This window comes from Podarcis vaucheri (genome assembly GCF_965113315.1).
Source record: "Podarcis vaucheri genome assembly, chromosome: 3".
Lineage (NCBI taxonomy): Eukaryota > Metazoa > Chordata > Lepidosauria > Squamata > Lacertidae > Podarcis > Podarcis vaucheri.
The window spans coordinates 75320155-75332278 of record NC_138761.1 but is presented as its reverse complement, the minus strand read 5'-3'; the positions used below and the strand labels follow the sequence as shown (position 1 = coordinate 75332278).

General features: G+C 43.9%; 1 protein-coding gene across 3 annotated transcripts in view; it reads right to left on the bottom strand.

Annotated features, from left to right (window-relative positions):
- RTN4IP1 (reticulon 4 interacting protein 1) overlaps positions 1–12124 on the bottom strand; it is a 92375-nt gene that overhangs the window by 47886 nt on the left and 32365 nt on the right. For 2 of the 3 annotated variants that reach the window (XM_082216661.1, XM_082216662.1), the window contains exons 1-9: positions 11934–12102; positions 11187–11489; positions 9815–9966; positions 8806–8874; positions 7690–7814; positions 6880–6928; positions 4234–4370; positions 3212–3395; positions 2984–3076 (exon numbers count right to left, since the gene is read on the bottom strand). In XM_082216661.1, the coding sequence (XP_082072787.1) occupies positions 2984–3076; positions 3212–3395; positions 4234–4370; positions 6880–6928; positions 7690–7814; positions 8806–8874; positions 9815–9966; positions 11187–11489; positions 11934–12087 (1266 nt within the window). In that variant the 5' untranslated portion in view covers positions 12088–12102. Of the gene's footprint in view, positions 1–2983; positions 3077–3211; positions 3396–4233; positions 4371–6879; positions 6929–7689; positions 7815–8805; positions 8875–9814; positions 9967–11186; positions 11490–11933; positions 12103–12124 lie in introns of those variants that run through there. The other variant, XM_082216663.1, reaches the window with a different exon arrangement.

The window sequence follows — 12124 nt, the reverse complement described above, 5'->3', positions numbered from 1 at the left end:
GTGTGCATTCATAAGAATACACAACAAGAGATGCCCCAATTCCAGAAAGAAATCATTATTCACAATGCAACATTTGGAAACGTTCTCTGAACTTTTGTGAGAAGGTAACAGACAGAACCCCAGTTTTAATCAGTCTTGTTCTAGATGCCTTACATGCTTTAATAATCTGCCAATTTAGCTCCACTGACTCCACTGGGCAGGTTTTTAAACAGAATGTGAAACCCAGAAGTAATGCTTACCACAAGCTTTTGCAAGCAATTGCCAGTAAGCTTGTAAGTTAGAATTTGCTTATCTCATTCTTCGCCCTGCACTATTAAGTTTACAGATTCCTGTAAGTACAGCTTTACCGATGTATACAGACAAAACCAGAACAATGGAATAAATGTATGTACATCAAAAATATCGGCTCAGCATTGTTTACAGGGATCTACAGGAAGCTAAAGCAAATGAGGAAAGCATAAAAGCCCTGAGAAGGAAAACTTTGGCATTAAGGATTTCTCTCTGAACAGAGAGAATGAGAGGGTAAGCAAACATTTCTCCTTCTTTGTAAACCTTATGACAAAAGAAGCTCCAAGCCATCCACAAACACACAATGGGCATTTTCAATAGCATTAGCCTTCACCTGCTCAGAGACTTATGCAGACAACTTAGTGCTATGCCCTTCCTCTCCTCCATACGCAGAGTTCTTCCCAAGCATGAAGCAAGGGGTGACCCAGGAGGAACGGGGCATCCCCAATACATCATGTGGCTACGTAGCAGTGCTTGTCGGTTATGTCTAGGCCAAAGACGTCTTTGCTATCGCCACCTGAAAGAGGCCACTGAATCTTGCTATTATGAGAAGTATCCCTGTGCCAGCTTTTTCCTATTTGCTGCAGTAGAGAAGGCTGGAATGTGAAAGAGCAAGTGATATGAACAGAGCAAAAAGGTCACATTTACTCCATGTATGCAGCAAACAAAACTGAGTCAATATGCATAATGCTGTAAGCTGGGGTAGCCCAGTAGCTAAGAAACTGAGCTTAAGAAGTCCCTGGTTCAAATTTTGTCTCTGCCATGTACTCACTAGGAACAATTAGGCCAGCCACTATCTCTCAGCCTCCCTTCCATAATACAAGGGATAATGATGCCAGATTACCTTACAGCAGCCATCCCCAACCTGCAGTCGCTAATGGTATCTGCAATCAAACAACACTGGAGGCCCCAAGCTGAAGAAGGATGCCTACAGGGTGGTGGTGGTTCTTACAAATTAGTCTCATCTTTTTTTTTCCAGAAAAGAGAACTCAAAGCAGCTTTCCAATAAAAAAATTAAAATTAAAAGCATGCATAAAAAACAATAGAACAACCTAAGACATGGCAGTAATATACAGTGGTGCCTCGCAAGACGAAATTAATTCGTTCCGCAAGTTTTTTCTTCTTGCGAGTTTTTCGTCTTGCGAAGCACGGTTTCCCATAGGAATGCATTGAAAATCAATTAATGCGTTCCTAGGGAAACCGCCTTCAGACCAGGTCCGGGGACAGTCTGTCCCCAGACCTTTTCTGAAGGCTGGCGGGGGAAGAAGGAGTTCCCCGCAGGGCTCTCCAAGCTGCGGATAGCAGCCTGCTGCCCCGCACGAGGGGCGCTCTTTAGCTGCGGGGAAGTCCTGCAGGGCTCCCCAAGCTGCGAATGTCTGCCCCGCGCGAGGGGCGCTCTGCTAAAGAGCGCCCCTGGTGCGGGGCAGCAGGCTGCTATCCGCAGCTTGGAGAGCCCTGCGGGGAAGTCCTGCAGGGCTCCCCAAGCTGCAGGTGTCTGCCCCGCGCGAAGGGCGCTCTGTTCTGAATGTTGGCGGTGGGGAGGAAAAACCCTCCTCCCACCGCAAGCCCCGGGAAGGCTGCGCGCCTTCTCCTCTGTTCCCGGACCTCCCACCACAAGCCTTCAGGACAGGTCTGGGAACAGAGGAGAAGGTGCGCTGCGTTTCCCCGCTGTCCCAGGAGATTTCCCTATGGGCTTTCGTCTTGCGAAGCAAGCCCATAGGGAAATTCGTCTTGCGAAGCCTCTAAAAATCGGAAAACCCTTTCGTCTTGCGGGTTTTTCGTTTAGCGAGGCATTCGTCTTGCGGGGTACCACTGTATATGTAAAATCAGATCCACGCCCTACTAAAAGAAAACTAAGATCCAAAAGCCTAGGAGAGCAGGGGTGTTTCTGCCTGGTGCCTAAAGATAGTGATGGCGCCAGGCATGCCTCCCTGGAGAGAGCGTTCCATAAATGGGGAGCCACCACTGAGAAGGCTCCTTCTTGTGTTGCCCCCCCCTACACCTCTCTTAGAGGGTTGTTGCATATAATGCATGTGAAGTGCTTGGAACATGTGAACACCTATACAAATTTCAAGCATAATTATCACCATTAAGCAGCGCTGACTCAAAAAGCTTGAACAATGGAAGATAACATGATAGTTAAAAAGACTAGGATATTCACCTGGTCCACAGGTGAGGAAGGCCAACAGGACTGCCAAACCATCAATCATCTGAGGTCATAATGATGTAGATGATTGACAAGTGTGTTGCCCTGCCCAAAGGGGACGGAGGAGATGCTGCCCAAGGAGGATTGAACTTTCAGGTCATAAGCTGATGGGGGGCGGGGAGAGAGTTCAATCTTTTTTGCAATGTTCATATGCACCAGCCAGTTGCCTAGACAGTTAAGGCTACAGCATGTTATGTGCTGCATGTATTGTAAGCATCTATCTTCACAGATTTAAATGATTATGCTCCAGCAGATTGGAAGGCAGTCCTAACCTCCAGGCACACTTTTTTGTGTGTAAGCTGATACGCTATATAGATAATTAAACAACAACACAGAAGCCCCTATTAGGACTCTCAACATGGCAGCACCACAGCCAAGTCCTTGAAGTTGCTAAAATTTTCTTCCTTAGTTACAAAAGAAGCATTTGAACCCAAACGGCACATCGTTTATAGCAGATAATGGGAAGTAAAACTAGCAATTCAGACATACCTTTCCTGCATCAACGAGATCAGCTATTTCGTCCAGATAAGGGCCGCTTGGTGCAAAAAATGCCCACCGGTAATGAACCCCTTTACAAAGATGCTGTAACAGACAGCAAGCACAAGTTTAGAGCATGACTGACATTAAAGAGCAGGTGAAAAAACAGCACACTGGAAAGCAACTGCTCACATACAGCAAATGGGTAGGAAGCTAAAGCATTTGATTTAGTTAACAGACCTTGAAAGTTTTTGAACCGAACGTCATTCCAGTCCGTAACATGCCATCCGCCACACCAAGCCTGTCCATGTTGACCAAGAAGGGGGTTATCAAGGAGACATAGGTGGCTCCTGACCATTTTTTGAGGAAATCAAGAGCCCATTTTTCAGTGGATCCACCAACATTATCTAAGATAAAATCAAACCTAGGGAGATAAAACAGGAAGAAAATGAATTGGAACAATTTCCTTTCTCTCCCAAAGAACACACCATGATGGTATCAATCAATTACATAACAACTTGAGGAAAGCTACCTAAGCATGTTTACTCAGAAAGAAGTTCAAAAGCTTTCATGTGCAAATGCTTTACATTACATACACATGTCTTTATATGTAAGTCATTAATAGCCTGGGCAGGGCAATTCGAGCCCCCAGTGTTAGGATGTGGTGGGTTCCCTGTATGTCTCCACCTGCAGGTCTCCCACCATTAGATCCTGCTGTGCTCACAGTGTGGATTTCTGACAGGCTCCTGCTGGTGATCTTCCTGCTGGTGGAAAATCCCCAAACAGGGTGGAATAGGAGAGGGCAGAGCTATGTGTTTGCGGGAGGGGAATTATTGGTTTGTTTTGGTTCTTTTTTTCATTACGTACTTTGTGTTCTTATGTTGTATTTTTATGTTGTGAACTGACCTGTGAACTTCGGATGAAGGGCAATATACAAATTTAATTAATAATAATAATGTTGGTCACGGAGCCACTGGATCCTAAGTGAGTCCAGCAGTCAGAGAGGGACCGAATCCTGACCCGGCAAAGCAAATACCACCTTCTGTCCTGGCTGCTGTGAGCAGCAAGGCTTCAGATACAGTGATGGCTCCACATCTGGATTCGACCCAGTTGATCCCTGTACGGATTGCTCACTAAGTTACCAGCACAGAAGACTCAGGTGCAGGCGACCTGCTCAAACCAACCCAAAAATTTAGCAGCCAACTTGGGGTTGTGCACATTCACCATGCACACTCATGATTTAGCCTTTAGCCCATACATACAGCGGTAACGTTTTCAGCTGTTCTTCCACACTTCCAGATTTGTAGTCGATCACATCATCTGCTCCGAGACGTTTCACAAGTTCACTGGCATCTTGGGAACAAACTGCTGTCACATGAGCACCCCAGGCTTTCATTAGCTGAATGAGAAGACACAGTGCAAAAAGAACACAGCAGCTGACTAGACTTGTTTTCAGCAGGTTACACACAACTACCGCCCTTCTCTAACTCAAATTTGTATTTCTTCTCAACAGGGCCAGACTTACGGCACCTTAAGCAAGGGCAAAATTCCCCCACCCCTTATATTTATTTTCACAGTAATTCATTTTGGTACAGCTGGATTTGTATGGATCTTCTCAGTAGGTACCTGTATAAATTATAAGATGATTAGTATTATAAGTGTTACTAATCATAATAGAATCATAGAATTGTAAAGTTGGAAGGAGATCCCAAGGGTCATCTAGTCCAACCCCCTATGAATTATTATTATTATTATTATTATTATTATTATTACTATTATTATTATTATTATTACTATTATCACCACCATCATCATTTGCATCGCCGCCCCCCACTCAGCACCCCATGGAGGAGAACTGCCTACACACCCCTAAATCTGGCGCTGCTTATCAATGGCAAGCTGTTCTGTGCAAGAAAGGAGGAACTTTCTGACAGTAAGATCTATTTGAGAGTGGAGCAGACTCCCTCAGAAGGTGTTAAACTCTCCTTCATTGGAGGTTTTTAAGCACAGGTTGAATGGCTATCTGATTTGGATACTTTAGATGAGATTCCAGCACTGCAGGGGGTGGGACTAGGTGACCCTTGGGATCACTTCCAACTCTACAATTCTAGGAAAAAGACACCCAACCAGGCACTGCTGGGACTATCTTGTGTCCTCTGCCTGCCCCCCCACCCCTGAATCCGGTTACAGTAGTACCTCGGATTACAAACACCTCAGGTTGCAAACGCTTCGGGTTACAGACTCCGCTAACCTGGAAGTAGTACCTGGGGTTAAGAACTTTACCTCAGGATGAGAACGGAAATTGCACGGCGGCAGCGGGAGGCCCCATTAGCTAAAGTGGTACCTCAGGTTAAGAACAGTTTCAGGTTAAGAGCGGACCTCCGGAACGAATTAAGTTCTTCACCAGAGGTACCACTGTACTTCCACCTGGTAGTAAGATGGCCAAACTTGAGAGTCAGGAGCTGTCAGATTCTGTTCTGAGGGAGCTGGGTCCATAACCGCATGATGCCTTTCAAGTGACAAGGCTCACCTGGTTTCACCTGCGGCGTTTTTACATTAAGAACAAAGAAAGAGTTTTCTTGGATCAGACTACCAAATCCATCTAAGTTTAAATGTTTCTGACAAAAGACCACAAAGCAGGTTGTAACAGTAACTGCCCTCCCCAGTTTTGTTCTTAAGAACTAGGGCTGGTATCCAACAAATGCATCCCACTTGCACAATGGAACTCCCTGAGTACTCACCAAATTTCCTCTGGAGGGTTACTGTCCCCCAGACCCTCATTTTTCTCGCCCAAATAAAAAGCTCAGTTTGACTTTCCGAATTTAGTTTCATTACAATACACAGACAGATGGCACTCATATTTTATACCTGGATATTTTTAAATCACATTTTTTAAAGTGTCAGCTCTAGAAAGAGATTCTATTTGATATTTTAATTACATGTAATTCAATATTGCATAAAAGACTGCTTTTCTGTGATTTCCAAAGAGTGGAATGGGGTCCCTCCAAGACAACACGGAGTAGATCAGCAAAGGGCAGAATCTACCACTGGACTTTCAAGGGATCTTTAGGAACTAGAAAGGACCAATATATACAACAGATTTCAAGCTGAATTCAAAACCTTGGTCGTTTGGGAACAGGGCTGCCTGTCCCTATATGTGCCTGTGATACAGTAAAATTTTCATCAGAGGTCCTTATCTGGCTTCCTCAACCATCCAAGAGATGGCAGGTAGCCTTCTTAGTGGAAGCACTCTAACTGTACCCCAGTGTCATCATGGCATTTCCACTTTCTAGGGCCTTTTAACTAGGTCTGATCTGTTTTATCTTGGGCGCCAGTCACAAAATTAAGTTCAGATCCCAATTTGGTGCTTCATGAAACCATCAGCCTTGCCAACTCCAGCTGAGACAGAGCAAGGGTTTTGTTTCCTCTTCCATTCACTCTTGGGAAATTAAACATGATGATATTTTTTCCCCATTTTGAGAGAAATGGATGGGTCTTTTAGGCATAGTATCCAACAAGAGTACATTGAGCCTGCAAATAGGTCATGGGAGATTTCTTCTCTCGGTACCTTTAACATTTGATTCTTCTTTCTTAATAATGAAACATCTGTAACTTTTTTACACATGCAAGTGATGGATCAGGAGCAAAAATGGGTGCAGCAACAAATGCTAATTTACTCACAAATCCATCTCTATCCTTCATCTAAGCAAGCAAGATGTATTGTCACAGTTCAAAAACACATTCTAGATAGGCAAAAAAACCCTCAACTAATCAGTACTGTTATCTCACCATTCCAAGATTATGAGGGGTGGGGGTGGGGGATGATGTTCTTAGTCACTCATTGCAGAGGATTTGAGTCTAAGCTTTCCCAAAATATCAGCCAAGGTAGTTAGTTGTAACATATTTACCTGTATAGCAAAGGTACCTACTCCACCTGCTGCACCAAAGATCAATACTCTGTGAAGCGAAAAGAATTCCAGGTAAGGAGGCATTTCTATACCCCAGCAATTCAAAGGTGTTAAATTGATGGTCTTTGTTGTGAAAATTTATTTCTAAATAGTTCTGTCTATATAGGGCAAAGTCAAAGGAAAAGAAAGGTAAACTGGAGGGTGAAAGATAATAAATAGCTCCTAAACTAGTTTTAAAAAATCATACTAAAGCCAAGGAGAAACTTTTCATTTAACTATGACATTTTCTTGTATATGACATAATGGGATTTTCCCCTTCCCTCTTGGTCGCAAGGCTCTTTAGAACCCCTTAACTTCTGAGACTACCTGAAGACACCTTACTTTCAGGTGTGTTCTCTTATCGTAAGATCTACACCAGTTCTGCTGTCACTCTCCTCTAAACTCACTAGTGATGTTACCAACCCCAGACCTTCCCCCAAAGTGCCTACTGGCTCCTTGCCTCTTCCCACTCTGGGCAAAACCCCAGCCCAAGAGCTCCTTCACCCAAACCACAACGTGTTAAGTCCAACACACTTCAACATGCACGATAATCAAGGAACTGCTTGCAGTAGTTTATATAATGTAGAAACCTATCTCACTCATTAAGTGACTGTGGCCCTCACACTGTTGTTGGACAACACATAAGCCCTGCCCATTGGTCCTGAGGGCTGGGGCTGTTGGAGCTGGGAGCCCAACAGCATTTGAAGAGCCACTGGCTTCCCACCTTTGCTCTACATGAAACTCCTGCTTACAGAACAACTGGTAACTTACCTCTTATTGCTGCAATTATCCTGATTTAGCCCCCCAGCGTGGCGAATGGCAGACCATGCTGTTAGACCAGCATAAGGCAAGGAAGCTGCTTGAGTGTGGCTGAGACATCTGGGCTTTCTAGAGATCTGCAGAAAGGGAGGAAAACAGAGATGTATCCAAGAACCGGAAAGATTTTGCTATTTAACATTGTAAAAAAGAAAAGATTGCCAAGTTCTGCAGCCCAGATTATTATTATTATTATTATTATTAGTAGTAGTAGTAGTAGTAGTAGTAGCAGCAGTATTAATTCAATACAAATTTCAGGTGCTGAGGGACAGTTTCGGGTTGCTACAAATACATCATTTGCCCCTACATAAACATATAAAAATGTAAGAAAAGGAAATACTTGTATAATTTAAAGAACAAACAAAACAGAACTGTATACATGTGTCTTATTTTGCCACATGCACACGGCTGGTAGCTGAAATGCTGGGAAAAACAGGCAATCACACATTTTTCACACACAGTACCATGCATCCTTATCCCCCTACAGATGTGTACACATGTGAGAAACATGCCATATCTCACGTGTTGCTTCTGCATATGGATAATCAAAATTCATAAAGACCGGAATACTATTCAGACAGGGTAGCTCCAGCCTTTTGAATAAGAGGTCACCTGGTTGACTGTAGCAAGTAAGCATTACCCACACACAATGGGTCCTTTCTGTCTTCACATTGCAGCAACACACTGCACTATATATTCAGAAATCGGATCCTGAAAACTCATTGCTGCCATACAGCAGCTGTAAATTCAAGCTCACGGCTCTCCCACCCACTGGCAAAGGGTTGAGATTATGGTTCAGTGCTTTGTTTTGCAAGCAGGGGAAATAAAGCACTGTGCAATTGTAGCCATCACTCATCTGCTTTCCTCCCTGTCACCTTACCTCCCGTTCAGTGTTAAATTTAGGGAAGAGACAGAGATCTGCTACAGCATAGTTCAGATCACAGTGGAAATTTCTGACTCTTCCTTTAACAGTAAAAAAAATATTCTAAGACAAAATGCAAAAACAACCCCACCCGTTTTAGAAGCTGCACAGAAACATTTCATCTCAAATGAAATACTTTGCTTCATTACCTCATTTCCACTTGCCAGAACAAACTCTGACAAAGTGCCTTGTTTCCAGGGAGGAACGGCTGCCCATACCTGTGAAAAAAAGAAGTCCAAAACTCAAACATAGTCCAAAGCTTTTCATGGTTTAGCAGAATTTCTAATCCTTAAATATATTATGTATCAAATTAAGAACATAATAAGAGCCTGCTGGACAGGAAAATTGCCCATCTAGTCCAGCTTCCTGTTCTCACAGTGGCCAACCAGATGTCTATGGGAAGCCTGAAAGAAGGCCAAAGTTCAATCACACCTGTAATCCCAAGCAACATGTATTCAGAGGCATGAGACCTTGCAGGACATGTTGGGAGAATAAAAGGCTAAGGACTAAACCATACACAAATCTGGAGTGAAGTCCCTAAAATGGTTGGATGGCCTCTTTCCAACAACAACTGCAGCCAAGCTGGTGCCAAACCTATTGCTCTGCTATCCTTTGGATCACATTGGTGAGGCTGAGAGGGGGGTTTTGTCGTCTGGGCAGCCCAGGACCTCCATACACATTGCCCAGGCTTGAACCGCAGGGAGGTCACTTAAGTGCTGCTAACACAGGAGGCAGCAGTTATAAGTTACTGGTCCCTGCAGCCACCACCGCAGCTGCTGTGATTCTCCAGAGGTTTGGCTTCACCCCAGAGGCGCCTCCTGAGAAAGATGGATGCCAGCAAAACAGTGGAATTGCAACATAACTTCCAACATGGTATTGCTCAAGTTGGCACCTCTGTATGCAGCTTATGTACAGGGTTATCCAACTTTTCCCTTACTGGAACTCCCAACACCTCCTTTTTGTGCTGGCTCTCATAACCCTTAGAACTGCAGAAGAAGCAAAACAAGGAGTCAAAGAAAGAGGCACCATTTGTAACTTCTGGTTTGGCAGTGCACAACTGAAGCAGAAAATGCACACTGAGGTAATCTGTTTCAACTGAGACCGAGGATTTATAAATCCACTTAGAGTAATTCCTATTCCTTCCTTGCTCATCCTTACCTCATCTCCAGGTCTGAAATATTTCACGTCTAGTCCACACTCCATCACAACTCCAGAAACATCCCGACCAAGTGTGAGAGGGAATTCACTGCCTGTGCTTGTGATGTGCAACGGATCCCGCTTCATCCTTATAGCAGCAGCTCCATAACCACCTGCCAAGCAAACAGAGAACAGTTGTCGCTGGTTTACACACAGTTCAATTTCCTATGCTCAAAGAAGCCTTCTCTGCATTAAACAGCAGTGTTGGACTAGGACTTAGGAGACCAGTGTTCAAATTCCCACTCGGTCACGAAGCTCAATGGATGACATTGGGCCGGTTGCTATCTCTCGGCCTAACCTACCTCACAGGCAAAATAAAAAATTCCTTCCAGTAGCACCTTAAAGACCAACTAAGTTAGTTCTTGGTATGAGCTTTCGTGTGCATGCACACTTCTTCAGATACACAGGGTTTTTGTGAGGAAAAAGTGGAGGGGGGAGAACAGCGTACACAATCCTTATGCTCCTTGGAGGAAAGGTAGGGTCTGAACACCCCATTTTGCAGCCTTCCTGCTGGCTACTCACTAGCGGCCCTCCTGCCTTCCTGCTGGAAGGCCAGTTCAGCCAGGTGAGCTTGATACAGGGACTCCTTAACCTATTCCAACCCTCTCCCTCCAGCCCAGTATACAGGCGAGAGAAGTGTTGGATTGCTACATCAGTCTTCATTTTTGTTGCAGCAGAGTAACAAATTGAAACATGATTGAATACTAAGCATTTTATCCAATTGGTAGTCAAACTCACAGAAGACCCATTGACATTAATGAGCAGGACTAATCTATGCCCCGTAATTTCAATGGGTCTGCTCTGAGTAAAGCTTAGGTGGATACAGCCCAGAGTAAGACACATCTAAGCCCACTGATTTCAGTGGATTTAGGCACTATTAATTCTGCATATGGTAGAAACATTTGTAGGCCTAAAAGAAATCATGCCTCAATATATGCGTTAATCTTTATAGTGCCATTTTAATTAGATTTATTTTGGTGGTTTTTGTTTTGTTTTGGGGGGCCTGTTTTTTCTACAAGACAGTCATACCCCACCAGAATAGGGCCAATGAAATCAAACTGCATAAGGCTAAAAAGGCTATTAGGAGCACTGAATATGAAATGCAGTATTTCACACAACTAATGCAGACTTTACAAAGACCATATAATATTTAACATCACACTCATGAAACACCAAGGTATGAAAATATAAGTAATTATAAATAATATTCATACAGCTCATTTCATGAGTTCAAATCAGTTTACAATTTAAACCAAATCATTAATCCTTACTACCAACCTGCGGAGTAGGTAAATATTAATGGTATTGACATGCAATGTATATAGGCACTTACTTCGCATGTTAACATCTATGGGATTTAAGCTTGCAGCATGGACTTTAATAATCACTTCATTAGGGAAGTTGATTAAAGGGAACATCATGTTATTTGTGAATCGCAGCACATCATTCTTTCCGTAACGGTCAATCACCCAGGATGGCATCGTCGTACATCTTTGGCAGGAGACGTGGAAGTTTCTACACGGAAGCTGCTGGATTAAACTTTTTCCCATCCCAAGGCAGGTAACACCCAAGCCAGGGCAGTGCAACAAGCTACTGAACACTTTCCTACTAAACGTGTGTACTTTTAGCAACATGACTGCAAAAGCAAAAGGAATATATATGGCTTTAATGCTGTGCTCTTTAATGGATATGCCTCGAACACACACTTTCCTACAAAGCAGGCCAGTCAATTCTGATCTGAAATGCACATTTATAAACTTTGTATTTTCTTTTTCTTTTTTTAAAAGACAATTTTGATGTTTCTCTTTTCTTCCCAAATAGAAAAGACAGGGAGAGACAGAGAGAGTGGAAAAACCTCACTTTTCCTGTTACATCTTCATTCCTCACTGGGTTTCGCAAGAATCTGAGGTATACAGGAAGTAAAACACAGCAGGGTTTTTTCGTTTGGAAATATCAATTATGCGCCAGCCCCTAGTGAGACTACCAAGTCCTGAGGCTGGCGACCCCTTCCCCCTAGATATAAGCAGTCCTTAATGTCCTAACTTCCAAAAGTTCTCTCCCTCCCACCGGCCTCTCTCGCCTTTCCTCCAGGAAGACCTGACCCCGTGAGCAAAACAAGGCAGCCCTGCCTGCTCAGCGTCTCCTTCAGGCGGGCGCCCTGTGTTCCCGGTCACCCAATTGACACAGCTTCCCGCGGCCTGACCGCCCCCCAACCAATAGGAACACAACATCATTTCAACCCCGAAAGTCTGAGCCAATCAGAGGCGCCGA